The sequence below is a fragment of the Siniperca chuatsi genome, linkage group LG7, assembly GCF_020085105.1.
Source record: "Siniperca chuatsi isolate FFG_IHB_CAS linkage group LG7, ASM2008510v1, whole genome shotgun sequence".
NCBI lineage: Eukaryota > Metazoa > Chordata > Actinopteri > Centrarchiformes > Sinipercidae > Siniperca > Siniperca chuatsi.
Window position 1 is genome coordinate 27,289,008 of NC_058048.1, and position 14,807 is coordinate 27,303,814.

Below are 14,807 nucleotides of genomic sequence, written 5' to 3' on the forward strand. Positions count from 1 at the left end.
TTCCACATTTAAAGTTTTAAAGTGAATCGTTCAGGTTACCTGTAGGGTAAAAGGATCTGGTTTTAGACTTGTGCTTTGAGCTCTTTTTCATCCCCGCTCCCAACATTAAGACATATGGCTGTTTGAATATGAAGCCTCTGCCTCCTTTGAGCTTTATAAATCTAGACTTTCATCCTAAATCAAATCTATTAGTCTTCCTTTTTCCTGTCCTTTGTGCCAGGGCACAGTTTTGAATTCATAATGACTTTGAAACAACTCTGAATAATACATGGCCCACAATGATTTTCCTAGAGAGAGGTGATAGTAGGCTCATATTTGTGCTGGCCCCTCCAGAGTTAGCCTGATACTCTGTGGGAAATGAGAGTTAGACATGTTCTTTGTAATTGTTTCTGTGCTATGGCTGTCTTTAGGGCATACAGATCAAAAATATGCTATAAGATTTAATACCCTCACTCCTGGACAAAATGTTATGTCCAGGAAATGGCAAGTCATTCATAAAGGCATGTCAAACTCTTATTATATACTGCATTTACTTAATATGTTGGATATATAATGATGAGTGATATAATGAATGACCTCTAGTGATTTTCTTTGTGATACATTCAAGCATCTAGGGGTGGGCAAAATTGCTTAAAATAATATTAGAATGTTGCAGAGGATCTTTGCAATAACAATATTCCTGACAATATCAAAAAGACAAGAAAAAATATTTATTACATATTTATTAGTTTTGTGATTAATACAACTGGCAATGATTTGGCCATGCAAGGCTGAGCCTGTTTTGTTGCTTGGACCTCACACCAGCCGCTTCTCGCGCCTCATGTTATTTCTGGTTCTTCTTGTCCTAACTGGATGCTTCTGCTTTAGATGACAAGTTTGTTGTGTTCCCCACTTTTGCTGTTATGCTCTTCATTCACTGCTTACACATTTCTGTGGTTTTTTTGTTGAACTGTTGAACTGACCACTAATAAGCACTTGGACACTGTTAATATCACTCCCCCACATTGAAGCCAGCAGCAATGCAATTGTCACTTTCAGCCTGTTTCTGCTGTATGTAGTCATGACGTAAATATGTCAACACATCACAGTATTGTGAGGTGGTTGCATTTAACCAAGATATATATATATATATATAAAAGAAATAACTACTCCAAATCCAAGATGTGTTTTAGAAAGCCGCTTTTTAAGATATGACTATTCTACATTAAGATTTCCCTCTGGCTTTATTTATACCCTGCCCAGGAAACCAGCACAAATAGTTTGTCAATATAGACTTGACTGATTATCAGCAGTGTCACTCAGGAGAACTGCCCACCAAGAGAATTAAGGTGCCAGTGTTCTCAAAATAATATAATAACCCTTAAAGTTATAATATTTAAATTTTTTTACTTTTTTTTGTCTAATGGTTGTTTGTCCCTTTTTATTCTGTCGTCATGCATTATGTTTAATGTAGATGATTGGTGTGATTTTATTATTTAGCTCCACATTATCCACTTCTCCCTGCAGCAATTCAGACATAATTTCCATCTCTTAGTATCACAGCAGGGTTACACTGATTTATAAGAACTTATTTCTCTCATTGACTGAGTAAAATATGTGACAGAATTTGGATATGCCCATTTGATACCATTTGATGATATTTTTGATTAAACGTCCACAATTATTATCTTTTTTCACCCTCAGTGGTCGCACTGATGTAGGCATATTTCAAGTTTTCCAAACTGAAATGCTAAATTGCTGAAACTCAGATGAAAATGTCCCCTGAAGAATTGCTGACTGTCAGCAGTCCTGCTCCAGGCAGGTAATATGAGAAGACCCAGTACTTCTCTGACAAGCGGATGCTGGGTGTCTGAAGGATTCAGGGCCGCCATGCAGGCTGTAAACATGCTGTAAGGGCGTTCACATGCCTGTTAGGAAGGCAGAGAAGGGAGAAAAATCTTGCCAGGCATTGCCTTGAATAGCAATGAAGGTGGCACAGAGACGTGCCGTTACAGACAGTTAATCAACACCCACACACCCACACACACACATGCACGCGTCCTCCCTTCCCCTCCATGTAATCACCCTCCTTCAAACGGTCTGATCTACTTTGAGTATTGGTCCCCTAATGTGCTCATCCTCAGATTCTAGCTCAGAGGTTGGGAGGTGAATTATAGAGGATTATCAAAGTGAAAATTACTCAATTTGTCTCAATCGCGCCAAGTGTTATGCCAGAAAAGAGCATCATTTTGATCTCTGGCCAGAGTTTTCTCCGACTGAGGTCTTCACTCTTACCGTGAGACAGACAGAAGAGTTTTCATGATGACCTCCAGATGAGTTTTACAGTTCTAACTTTTGGTCTAGACCAGGGTGTGTATATAGTGGTTTTAAATGTCTTCATTGTCATTTTTATTTAGTTTAGGATAGAAGATTTAAATTCCAGTTTAGTTTTTCTCTGGTTCTTTAAGATTTTGTTTCAGTTTTTAGCTACAGTTTTATTCCCATCATCATAATCATTTCTGGCAGCAGGTTCTAGTCCTGTGTTTTATTTTTTGTGGTGCAGTTTTCTTTATACTTGGATTAAAGGCTTATCCCTTTAAAAATAAAACAGAGCAATTAATAATATTTTAATAATATAAACTTTACCACAATATTAATACTGAGGTAAAGTTTTAGTAAAAGAAACCCATTGCACGTTATTGGAATGCATTTCCTAAAGACTGGACTGACTCTTTTGCGCTCAATTTTCACCACACCTATATACTCCGCTTGAGTGCTTGGTCATATACAAGGTCCTATACAAACCTGTGATGGTTTGGTCAAGGCTGGACATATACGGATTATTGTTTGTGGACACAAATAAAGCAAAACATATATATAGCACACAAACCTTTTTGATCAGTTACCCAGAATACAGTATGGATGGAAATACAGTCAGTCTGTGGTGCGAGTGCTGAGCAGTACAGACCTTTCAGTCAGGCTGATAGCTCTCCTTCTCCCAGTGCTGAGAAGACATGGACGGCGCTGTTTTGAAGTTTTGCTGCTTGTGGAGAAGCTGCAGCAGCACACACCTCAGGCCTCCTGAGAAGTGAAAGCACACCTGACTTTGTCTCCTCCTTTTGCCTGCTGTCTGTATCATATGATGAGCCTCTCTGTGTGATTTAGAAGAGCCTTTTCTCACGTACAATATGTGACATTTTTATGTTATGCTCCTTATGTTCCACGTGGCTTTAATTACATGTGAGTCAGCTTGGCTACCTCAGTGATTCACTTCATTACAGCTCTTTCTCATGCAGGCCGCAGCTCTGAGAAGTGTCAGCAACACATTACTGCATTTCTGCTCAGTCGCTTAACTTAACACACATACTTGCATGCACACACACGGGATCATTCGAGCTCTTGAGTGCCCAGAATTTTAATGATGTATCTGTCAATCAAAAGAAATGTCTCTGGCTTCATTATACTGACATGCTGCGTTTCCTAGAGGGGAGCTTCTTCATTTTTATCTACTAAGTAATCACAGGGTAGAATCCTATTTAAATGAATGGAGAAAATCATTTGTCAGTTAAATGCAATTGAAAAGACAGGCCAATTTCATCATTTCACAGTGTTGTCCGATGTGCTAACAACGCCTGAGATGTGGTTTAACCTTTTTTCTCCAAGCTGTACTGCAAAGTCTCATCAGGGCTACAGACAGCAAGGATGAATGGTGAATATGGATGCATGGTTTCAAAAGATTTAGGCCTTTTGCTCATCATTCATCGTTTAACGTTTTAGTTTGTTAGCTTTTCCTGAGATGGTTGGGGTTCAGTTTTTTTTCTACAAGCTGAACTCATAATACTGCATGAATTAACATTTTCCCCTGGCTTTTAAGTGCAGGCTTTGAGTCCTCGGTGATGCAGTCCTCGACATACTAAAACAGAGCACCTAATGTGACATTTCTATGAAGATGATTTTAATTTCAGCTATGTAAGTAAGCAGGTGGGTCGACACATCTCTCTGCTTTTTCCTGCATCTCATGTTGGATGTTGTTTTTCAGGCCTTTGGTTAGAAAGAAAAGGAAAAAAATATCAAAACAGGCAAAGTCCAAGTCTTCACTGTACATCTCTTTACTCCAGTGTTGTGTCTTTGAATGTTTAAGAGTAAAAAAGTACGAAGGTGAATAACTTGACTTGACTTGTTTGATGCCTCGATCCTGTTCTGCGAGCAAACCGGATCTGGTGCTCTTGGCTTTAATTCGATTTTGGTCAAATTGAAATCAGAAAAGTTTCAAACACTTTAAGATGAGAAATATGGTATATAATCGGTTCCAGGCTTTAGTATGGGTCCTGTTGCCAAAAGCTGTTGCTACCATTTAGGCTTAATTAAACCATGTCCTGAATATTTTCAAGTCTGAATCGAGCTGCAATCGAATGTTAAACCCAAGTAAAATTGTGCTTAGAATTAATTTGGTCCCCCACTTTTCCCCTCCACCTCTTGAGCCCGTTGTGTGTCTCTTGTTTTTCTCGACTCATTCTTCTATTCATCGTCTCTCTTGCCTTCTGTCTCTTCTGTTCCTCGTTCTATTTCAGTAAAGGCAATGAATTACATGAGGCAGGGCATATAGATCTGCAGAATCCTGCTAATGAGGGCCGTGACCCTCAGGCAGCTCCTCTAGCCTGCTTCACTCCAGGGGTTAATGGGAGTAATTCCTCCTTGATTAATCATACTTACAGTAATTGGCTATTGATAGCTTGCTCAGTTTAGGCAGTTCCCCTTCTTTCCTTACTTTCCTCAGATTGCCCCCGAGTTAAGCCATCTAAAGTCTGCCGTCCTTTTGATTTGCTGCTGGCACTGGCATTATATCATTGTGTTTGCAGCAAATGAAAAGTGAATGTAAAGTGAGTGAACCTCTTGAAGGGAGAGTATTGCCTTCTGTACTGAGATTCAAATAGATTTCCCTGAAGGATTCACAGACAGTTAAATACCTGATGTGAGCATTTATCTGAGCCTCTTTGATCAGTTTTCTGTTGTCTGCTTGTGTCTGAAGAAGCCACAAAAATACTTAAGAGGAAGCTGTGTGTGACTGCATGATAAGTTGTTTTTGTCTACCATTTGTTAATCACAGGGCATTAACTATGTTAAAGTGTTCACTGGAGCACAGAGGTTAGAGACCTCAACAGAGAGGTCTGGCTATTTTCCTCGGGGCCTGGAAGTGTAAAGGTTTTGCCCATAAGAATCAAAGTACAAGTCCATTTTCATCAGTGCCCCATGTGGCCAATGTTTCTGTCACTTCCAACACTCTGGTGACTGGTTTGAGATGTGAGCCCCAATTCATTTTTCTGTCCGTTGTGACTCTCATGGCGCATGTTATGTTTTATTTTTTCTCAATTAATCTTCTGCCCTTTGACGGCTGGGTAACACAGTGGTAATGGAGACGTACATTTCTCCTGAAGGCTCGGGGATCAATAAGATGCTGAGCATTAATTTTAACAAGGAAAAAATGTGTATGAATGTTGGACCCGGGCATTAAGCACGTATAGGGGAGGTCATAATGAATATACTAAGCTTAGTCAGGACATGCCACAGGTAATAAGGCCAATGAAAAGCTTGTAGGAATACAATTACACCGTACAGTTACTGTGCACTCTGTGCAGCCATATAATTGTCAGTTGCTGTACAGCCTTGTCAACATGTTATCGTTAATTTACTGAGTTAATTTCTGGCTTAGATACATATTCAGGTTAATATGGGTGTTGTAAAATGAATACTTTAAAAAGAACAATAAATGTGCTGGAATTTGTTTTGGTGACATTGATGCAGATAAATGTTAAGAGCTTCATTGTGATAACGTGGTGTAAGAACAACAGGGCATCACAGATGAAGAGGAACAAATTCTTACACTGCGTAGACAACAGACTACGCCTACAGTTGTGTTGAGTACATTAAGGCTACAAAAAGGAGTTGCTCCGAATGAAGCTTTAAATGTAAGAACAGTGGACCAAGCAAAAAGCGAAGATAATAATGTAAGACTTAGAGAACAGAATTATTCTTGAGACTGAGAAGCGTCGTCATGGGAAAACTCTGGAGCAGATTCAGATATCTGTATTGTGAATAATGAATAAGAGTGTGTATAAACTGCTTTGTAAATAATAAATGTCTCAGCAATAAATACTACCAGTCGAAAGCAGTAGAAAAGTTAGCAAGAAGGATGTCCTGAAAAATGATTTCTCAGAAATTGGAATCAAGTAATGACAAGTCATTACTTACACTTCTCACACACAGCAGCTGATTGGGTCAGTGCTTGCTGGCTTATAGCTGTCAAAATCTCAACTGGTTAACTTTCATTGTCGTTGTCAGTGATAATGGGTAGAACCTCCCATTAAGTTCATGTACAAATATTCATGTTTTTTCCCCTCACTCCTGACTGGGTGGTAATGCAAGCAACGTTTGCACAAAATCTAAAGGATATGCTGAAATTGTTAAATTGACAGCTGCAACTTCCCGAAGTGCAAGAGGATGCAATTTTGTTCGGAGGGAAGAGAACTGTCATCCTCTCCTGAATGGCATATCAGCTTTTTTTCCTTCAACTTTATCTTTTCCTACCACATTTTCTTCATGTTCTGACCATGTAATGCAATCATAAAGACACAATTGTATATACAGGTATTGACCACATCTCAATCTCAATATTCTTGGTGTGATTTTTGTCAACACTGTGTAGCCTTGAGACTTAATGTGTTTTTGTGGTAGAAGACCAACTGATCTCACAGGATTTGACTCTTTTCTAATAGCCAGGTGTCTGTTCATTGTACAGTTGTAGGTTTGTATTGTTAATTTACAAACCTTTGTTTACCTTGTGAAAATATAAGATTTCTGTCTGTAACACACTTGCAGCTCTGTCTCCCTTGGCTGTCAAGCTTTTATAAAATCCTCTCCTTTACTTTAGAGCTGCTTTTCCAAAATCAACTCACACTGACAATGAAAGTGGCAAATTTAAAGAGACGGCATATTTAACAAAGAGTATTAGGAATTTGTTGAAAAGAGCAGAGGTCATGAACGTCTGTAGCTGTGTGTCTGTGGCTACACATTGTTCTGCATTGAAATCCACTGACCTTGAAGCACGAGCTTGTCCCCAGCTACAGCATGTTTCAAATGCATTATTTCTGCCATTTAAAAACCAAATACTTGCTAGCCCATTGCGTTAAAATTTAGATTAGCAAATGCATATAATTGGATTCTACAGTGTGTGCAGAACATTATCTGTAGCTGTATAATTTGGCTGCACTGCAAGGGGCTGAACACAGCAGATGGATGGATGCTGGCTCTTGGCATCTTCTCGCCGCCTATGTGTGTGAGCAGCTGAACATGCCTTGTAGACAAGAACAGAGCTTTCTCTTTAGGGTGACTCCCCTTCCTCATCTTCAACACCTTATCCACTTTGCAGTGTGAAAAACAGGTACGCCATCAATTTGAGCAAAATCGTTCATGGTTTAATCCAAGGATAGTGTTCCTGCCAGGGTGAGAAAATCATCCTCAATGCATCTGCTTAGACTGAGTTTGATTATGCTTATGGTAATTATGTATTTTTTAAATTTTGCTGATACCTAGGTGAAGAGATTGTTTTAGTTGATAATGTTTTTAAGATAATACTTCTGCAATCTGTTCTCATGGAAATTTGTCTTGCATCACAGGCTCCCACAGTCTCCTGACATAGAGCCTAACAAAGTACTTCATACAGTATAAAAGTACAATCTAAAAACTCAATACAAAATACAGATGGTAAAATAAAATCAGTCCATCTGTCAATGAGCATATGTATTCTCAGTGTCATGTTGACATCTCAATCATGGTGCGTTCTGTTAATAAGGTGTAAAGTTATGCCAATGCAATATTATCATACTGTTTGTTTTTTAAACAAAGGTTTGAAGTCATATTGTAATCAAAACTGGGTATTTGTCAGCTTTGTCATTAAAATAAAGCAGTAACAATCACTTTATCATTCCAATAAAAATGACATGAAGTGGTCCAATCATCATTCCTGCCACTGTTACCGACCAAATCTCTACAAATGGATCTGTTTACACCCAGATCCATTTGTCTAGATTTGTTTTCACTTTCCTGTTCATCAGAAGAAATACTTAATAATCTAAAAAAAATGATATGACTTCTTTTATTATATTCACTGTGATTCTGTGTCGTTAAATACCAAAAAACGTTTAAGGTGGGATCAGTCATTTCTTTAGGCACTGTACATGAGAAGTCCTGTGCTAGTCCCACACTGATGATGCTGACCACTCTTATTAAGCTAAATATATTCCTAGGCCATAATGTTTAAGGGTTTCTGTTTCCCTACAAGGCTCCTTCTGAGCCTTAACCACAGCAGGTCCTAACAGTATGTGACATTTCCTACTTTTCCATTATCTCCATAGTCTCCATTAAAAGCCCCTGTGCCTGAGGCATGTGATTACACTTCAGACTGAACTTCTGTGAAGATTGTGTGACAAAGAAGACTACTGAAGGTTTCCTCTCTGTGCATGGGGTTCAGTATAAAACTGTAGGTCACACAACACTGGGTGTCCTACTAAAGATCTTTTTTGTAGGAGTCACTTCAGGTCCACAGGCGTCATTCTTTTCTACTCCCCCTTTTTTTCTCCACCATATTCTCCCATAAAGGTCACTGCATGCTTAAATGTGAATATAGTCTGAGCAAGTGGTATGATGTGGAAAGAGAAATAAAGTGGCTTTTTCTTATCTGCCACTGGAGTGCTGCTCAGTGAATGAATCTATCCGCCGGCTCTTCCCTCTTTTCCCTAGCAAATGAAGTCTCCTGATGTCCGCCAGCGATGTTAGGAGCAGCAAGGTTGCACGAAGGTTGAGTAAATACAATTAGGCCGCCGACCTGTTTTCCTTGGGGAGAAGTGACTCAGGAGTTGGCTGTAACTTTAAGTGGCAGACGCTGCAGGATCGCTCCAGGTGGATCTGTCTGTTTAGGATGCGTTTCATTCTTTCTCTGTTCCTCAGAGAGACGAGAGGAGAAATAAACAGAACTCTGTTGTCTGTGGGCATCTCATCTGTTTCTGAAACAAAAGGCAAGGAGTCAGTTATGCAAGACTTCTCAATACTATGGCTTATTCATTTAGTACAGCTGTTGATAACCTAAACCTAAACCTTGATACAGTACTGTATGTTTTTTCCTAACTATAGCACTCTGCTAAAAAAGATAAATATATTTAGTAGTTGTAATGTTTGTATCAGTAGGATCATTTAACTACACATTTTTACCAAAGGGCTTTACAAAGAAGAAAAAATACAATTATATGATTTAATTCACTGTAAATGTAATTGTAGTAACAGTGGCAGTATCAGTAGGTTGAAGTGTAGTAGCAGCAGTAGTTGTAGCAGTATCACCTCTAGAGTTATTAGTTATGATTCATATGTTGTTTGAATGTTCCCTACTTCTTTCTGCAACAACCTACAGTGGCAGCATTTTTTCCAGCCAAAGCAACACTCCTATTTAACGTTTACATATGCACATTTATACAGCCAGCATATGGAATAATAATTTCTTCTGCTCTACATTTCCCAAAGCATATGTGATGTATTACTCTCAACCTTTTATTATACATTTGCCCTGCCAACATTTACATTTACTTTCTCCTTTGATTAATGACCCGGAAAACAAAAGATGAAACGTTGACCCCCAACTATTAATTAGCTTTGATAATTAATCTTTATGGCGGCTGATCAACATTTGAAGCGTGATTGGTGTGAGTGGTCATTAGCTCACTCTGAGGTGGAGAGATAATAAATGGTATTGATGGTAAGTGTGATTTATGCTGTGATTTATGTAATTATCTACCCAGTGGGCTTCCAGGAAGTCCTGTGAATGTTGTCCTTCTCTCTCTGTGGATGTGCATCATTCGTCGCAATGTTGCTGAGTGCTACAAACACACTCTGAGATTTGCAAATCGAGATCAAAATGTGTTGAAAATGGGATTTTTAACATGAGGAATTGATAGCATTGAAGATTTTTTCACTTATATTTTACCTGTCTTTGCGGACATGTAAAAATGTCAAGGCTATGATGCCATCAATATAATCACCAACTTGTCTCTCAAAGCCAGAACTTCCATTTCACTCTATGCAGACACACCCTGGAGCTGCTTTATTGGAACTGAGCGGAAGTCCTTCTGCTTTTACACCCCAGAAAACACTTATTTCAAAAGTAATACTAGCTGTTAAGAACCATAAAATGAGTCCATATTCACCGATCGACCCAGGTACTGTAACTTTGTCCTCTGCAAGTTCATTCAGCTGGACCTTTTTTTAAGCAGCGTTGAAAGATTTGACTTGATTTCACAGATTAGAATCACTGACTGTGTTTCAAAATGTATTTATTTATTCTTAATACATTTAATTTGTAACAGGGTTGCTTGTCTATGACATCATGTCCCAGACTGTCCTTAAAATGTGTATCAGGCCATTAGAGTGATTGAAATTTGAGTTTTAGGGTCAACGTGCTCCCATGTTCATGTAGCTGTATTTTTGCAAGGCCCATGAGTCTGTCCAGTGATGTGGGCATTAAGCTGTAAGTCACAGTTGTTGTTAACTATGTCTTAAAAGAGGTTTCTTTCCTATTTTTATGACAATGATATGACTACTGTATATCTATGACGCACATTGGTGACATTTTTCACCAAAATTCGTTCGCACTAAAAGTAATTTGGTTTCCAGAACTCCTCAGTAGCCTCTGCTGAAACTGGTAAGGGTTCATAAACATAACAGTTGTACCTGGTACAAGGTATGAGCCTGATTCAAACCCTTATTAGAAAAGGCAGACATTGTGTATCATTAGTTGTACTTTTTTTTAATAAACAACGATCTACTGTCTGGTACTGTTAGAGTTCCTAACTCAGCTTGCTCCTCTGCCTGGCACAGCTTTATATATATATATATATATATATATATATATATATTATTGTGCATATCCATCCATCCTCTGTACAGCTTATTATGTTCAGGGTCACAGGGGCAATGTGCACTGGGCAGAAGGCATAGACTATAACAGGTATTTAAGACTGTGGGAGCACCTGGTGGGTTCAAGGTGAGAGTATTGTACCAGGGCAGCCACTCTGCTGCTTTGTTGAGGGTAGTTCAGGGGTGGATGGAGACGTCCCAAATGACCAGTCCATGTCTCTCCAAAGCCTACCTGGCCAATCAAGAGTCAGAGACCTCCCCTCCCCCCACTGTGTGACGTCAGTTCTGACGACGCATTCTTGTTCTGTATTTCCCTCATATTAATTCTGTTACGGAGGCCAAATAACGAGTGATTATAATCAGCTAGTCATCCAGTGTGTAGAGAAAAGAGCATTTTATCAATAGCCTGATACAATGAGTTGTGTTCATTGAGTCAGTAAATATGAGAGTGTATGCCAAGATTTAGAGTGATTCAGAGGAATTCAGCCCTTTCAACTACTTCTGGACTTTGTAATGATATTTAATTCATTCTCAGTCAGGTTTGTATAACATTCACTAATTTCTTGCCACTGAAGCCTTTTATTTCTATTTTTCTTAATTGTATTGCTGCTGTTAAGCACCCTCATACAGAAAAAATGTAATCACTTTTGTTATTACTGCTCTCAAGTGTTAGGTGAAGTGCTGTTTTCAAGCAGGGGATGCGATCAGTGGCCAGCAAGGTCTTCATCAAGTCAAGCTAGAGGCTATAAGTTTCTCAGAACTTCTGAAACAAAACTTCGCAGTTGGTCGTTGCTCTCACTAAGACCTTCAAACCTCTGTTTGCAAGTTGTGATGTGTGTTCATTTGTGTGTGTATGTGTCTTCTTTTGGATTGAATTTTGTAAAGGCTCAAAATGAACAATAAATCAATCACTTTCAGGCTATAATCCAGCACATTCAATTTAATCAACGCATCAACTTTGTACGACATTCTGATTAAAGTGACTGCATTAGAGCAACGTATGTAAGCGGTACTGGGATGTGATGGTAAAGAATTACAAGAACATGCATGATGATTTATGCATTTGAGCTTTTTTCTGTGCTTACAATGCACATTATTTATTGTAAGTCGTTTGCAGCAAAACTTCAATGAGAGATGTTTGTGCTGCACAGCTTAGGGTGACAGTGTGATGGAGTTTTTATTTGTGTTGTTTTATTGAAGCTTGCAAATTATAGAAGAGTTGTGTCACGTGAGCACACATGAGTTAGTACTTGTTTGGTTCATACACTGTCCTGCCAGGCATACTGCAGACGTACACACAATTTATTTATGTGAAAGGAAAATGGTCTCTCTTTTTTTTTTTGAAAATCTCCTCCTCTCATCCCTCTCCTCCTGCAGTTTGACATGCAGAGGATCACCCTGGAGGAGCTGAAACACATCCTGTTCTATGCCTTCCGCGACCACCTGACCATGAAGGACATTGAGAACATCATCATCAACGAGGAAGAGAGCCTGAAGGAAAACTCTGGGAACTGTCAGACAGAATTTGAGGGAGGTGAGCGAAAGTCCCTGAGCTAACTTCACACACAGGCATGTAGGCAAGTGTGTATATATGTGTGTGAGAGAGTGATAGACATACAGTCTGTGGTGGATGTGTAGTGAGAGAGAAAGTAATACATGACGTCAGGAAGAATTTGAGCTTTCTCATCAAGATCTACAGCCAACAGAGTCACAGCATCACCTGCTGATTTGTTGATTTTGGACGTTCGTGGGGACCGGCGTCAGCTGGTCACCAGTTCAGAAGTGGCGCTGATGAAATATGCATGACCTCGCTCTGCAAAACTAGTCATCCAAGATTTATGGATATCAGAGCAGCAGAGGGTATTCTAGGACTTGTTCATTCTCTCGCTATAAAATGGGAAATGTAATTATTTCTTTCAAACTAATTTAAATTATTGTATTATGTATTATATATATTTCAAAAAGGTATTTTTGTTTTCATACGCCTGGTTTGGATTCAGATTAAGTGAGTCAGCCTTGTGAGTCTTTTGTGCTTTGGAGTCTTGACAGAAAGAAGTTTTGATCAGAGAACAAAACTAAGAAGCAATTGAATTTACATAAAACATTTACAGTTGAATAGAAAATGAAACTTAGAGACAGCCTAGTGTCACAGTGCTCAGTATGCAGTCCAGGCAGTTCTGTATTACCAACATGTGCAGGGCACTATATTAACAGGCATCTGTTTAGCTGTAACTGAACGCATAAGGGCTGTTGCTTGAAAGCAACAAGTATCTGCTCAAATAAACATTGTTACTTGAATTCTTCCTCTAACTGCCCTCTCAACATGTTCATGCACTTTCCGCTGTTCACTCTCAGGCTTGTTTCTTTCTGTTGTCTGCCAGTGAGTCTTGATTGGAAAGCTTCAGTGTCTTGGCAATGCAAAGTCAAAACAGATTGATCATAATGGAGATTAATGGGATGCAAATGCAGAAAGCAAAATTGTAAATTAAATTGTTTAAATTTGAAACTTAAAATTAGATTTAATCTTGCCCCTTTGGCCCACTTCTGGCCCTCATGTGGTATTTTCAGAGCTGGCTAATGCTGTGTTCGGACAAATGTGTCAGCAGAAATGTCATACTGAAAAAATGCAAATGTTAGGCTGTATTATGTGACATTACTGATTGTGTGTGTACCCTGACTGATGACATGTGCTTTGAAAGCAGCCTCAAAAATGCACTGGCATCCATTTTGTCCCAACACTAATCACATGAATTTGGGGTGTAGGAAAGGCTGAGTCATCGCTCCCAGTTCCCACATATCCTGAAGGCAGCATGGTCGAGCAGGGTCCCAACCTACTTTGTTATGCAGTGAGACTGTCCTCATCAGAAGTGTATGCAGCATTAACCGTACTGTTAATGGATAAATCAACATTAATAATACTGTATGTGTGAAATTCCATTGTACAAGATTTTTCTTTCTAGTCAAGGTCTTGTATATTTCCTCTGTGGGCTAAAATGATGCTCAGAGACCAAACAGCCCCTAATGTTCCTCTTTACCAAACACTACCTGCCTGTGAATCTGGCCTGTCCTACAGGGAATGTACTGGCCGACACTGGTGTCTATGACGATGGACACAGATTGCACCGGCACTTCATCAGGGTCTTAAAACTGGTGTGGAGTGATGACAACATGATGTTCCTGCTGGGTTTATGATTAAGACTGACCACCACAGGATCAAACAGAGCAATCACATCTGTCGGCCGCAAGGTCCATGAGTACCACCTGCCACACAGGGAGACCAAAATGTGCTCCGTCATGGATAAATCAATACATTGTGTCATAGTGTGATTCATACGGAGTACAATTCATCATGCTACTCTGGTACTTATTGCTTCAGCTTACTGATATATGAGGTAGCATAAGACGCACTTGATTTCCCTCTGGCTTCATCTCGCTCTGGAATCAATATGGTGTGTAGCTGAAAAACAACAGAATAAAGAATGTAACCACTGATCCATAGACGTTCTCCAGGCACTGATTCATTGCTGAACAAATTGCACCAATAGCGTAAAGCGCTGGAGAAGCAGCTGTCCAGGGAGTGCCTGGCAGCCAGACCCAAGCATGGAAATCAACTTGGATCCATGAATGTCACAGCTGCCATACAGGTGTATAGATTTAAGCGCCCCCATCTTAGCAATGTGTTCATACTGTGCATGTTTGTGATGTGCACCGGCATCATGTGACATTAGAATTGTTGACTTTTTCGTATAAATATCAATTTTGCTATTGCTGTTGTGTGCACAGCAAAATCTTATGGAGCACAAGAGGAGATGTTAACATTTACAGTTTCAACTGAAGAAGAACTAAATTACCCTGTGCTGGATCATTTG

General features: G+C 39.3%; 1 protein-coding gene across 3 annotated transcripts in view; it reads left to right on the forward strand.

Annotated features, from left to right (window-relative positions):
• caln1 (calneuron 1) overlaps nucleotides 1–14,807 on the forward strand; it is a 59,780-nt gene that overhangs the window by 38,054 nt on the left and 6,919 nt on the right. For 2 of the 3 annotated variants that reach the window (XM_044203166.1, XM_044203164.1), the window contains exon 5: nucleotides 12,316–12,472. In XM_044203166.1, coding sequence (XP_044059101.1) covers nucleotides 12,316–12,472 — 157 coding nt within the window. Of the gene's footprint in view, nucleotides 1–12,315; nucleotides 12,473–14,807 lie in introns of those variants that run through there. The other variant, XM_044203165.1, reaches the window with a different exon arrangement.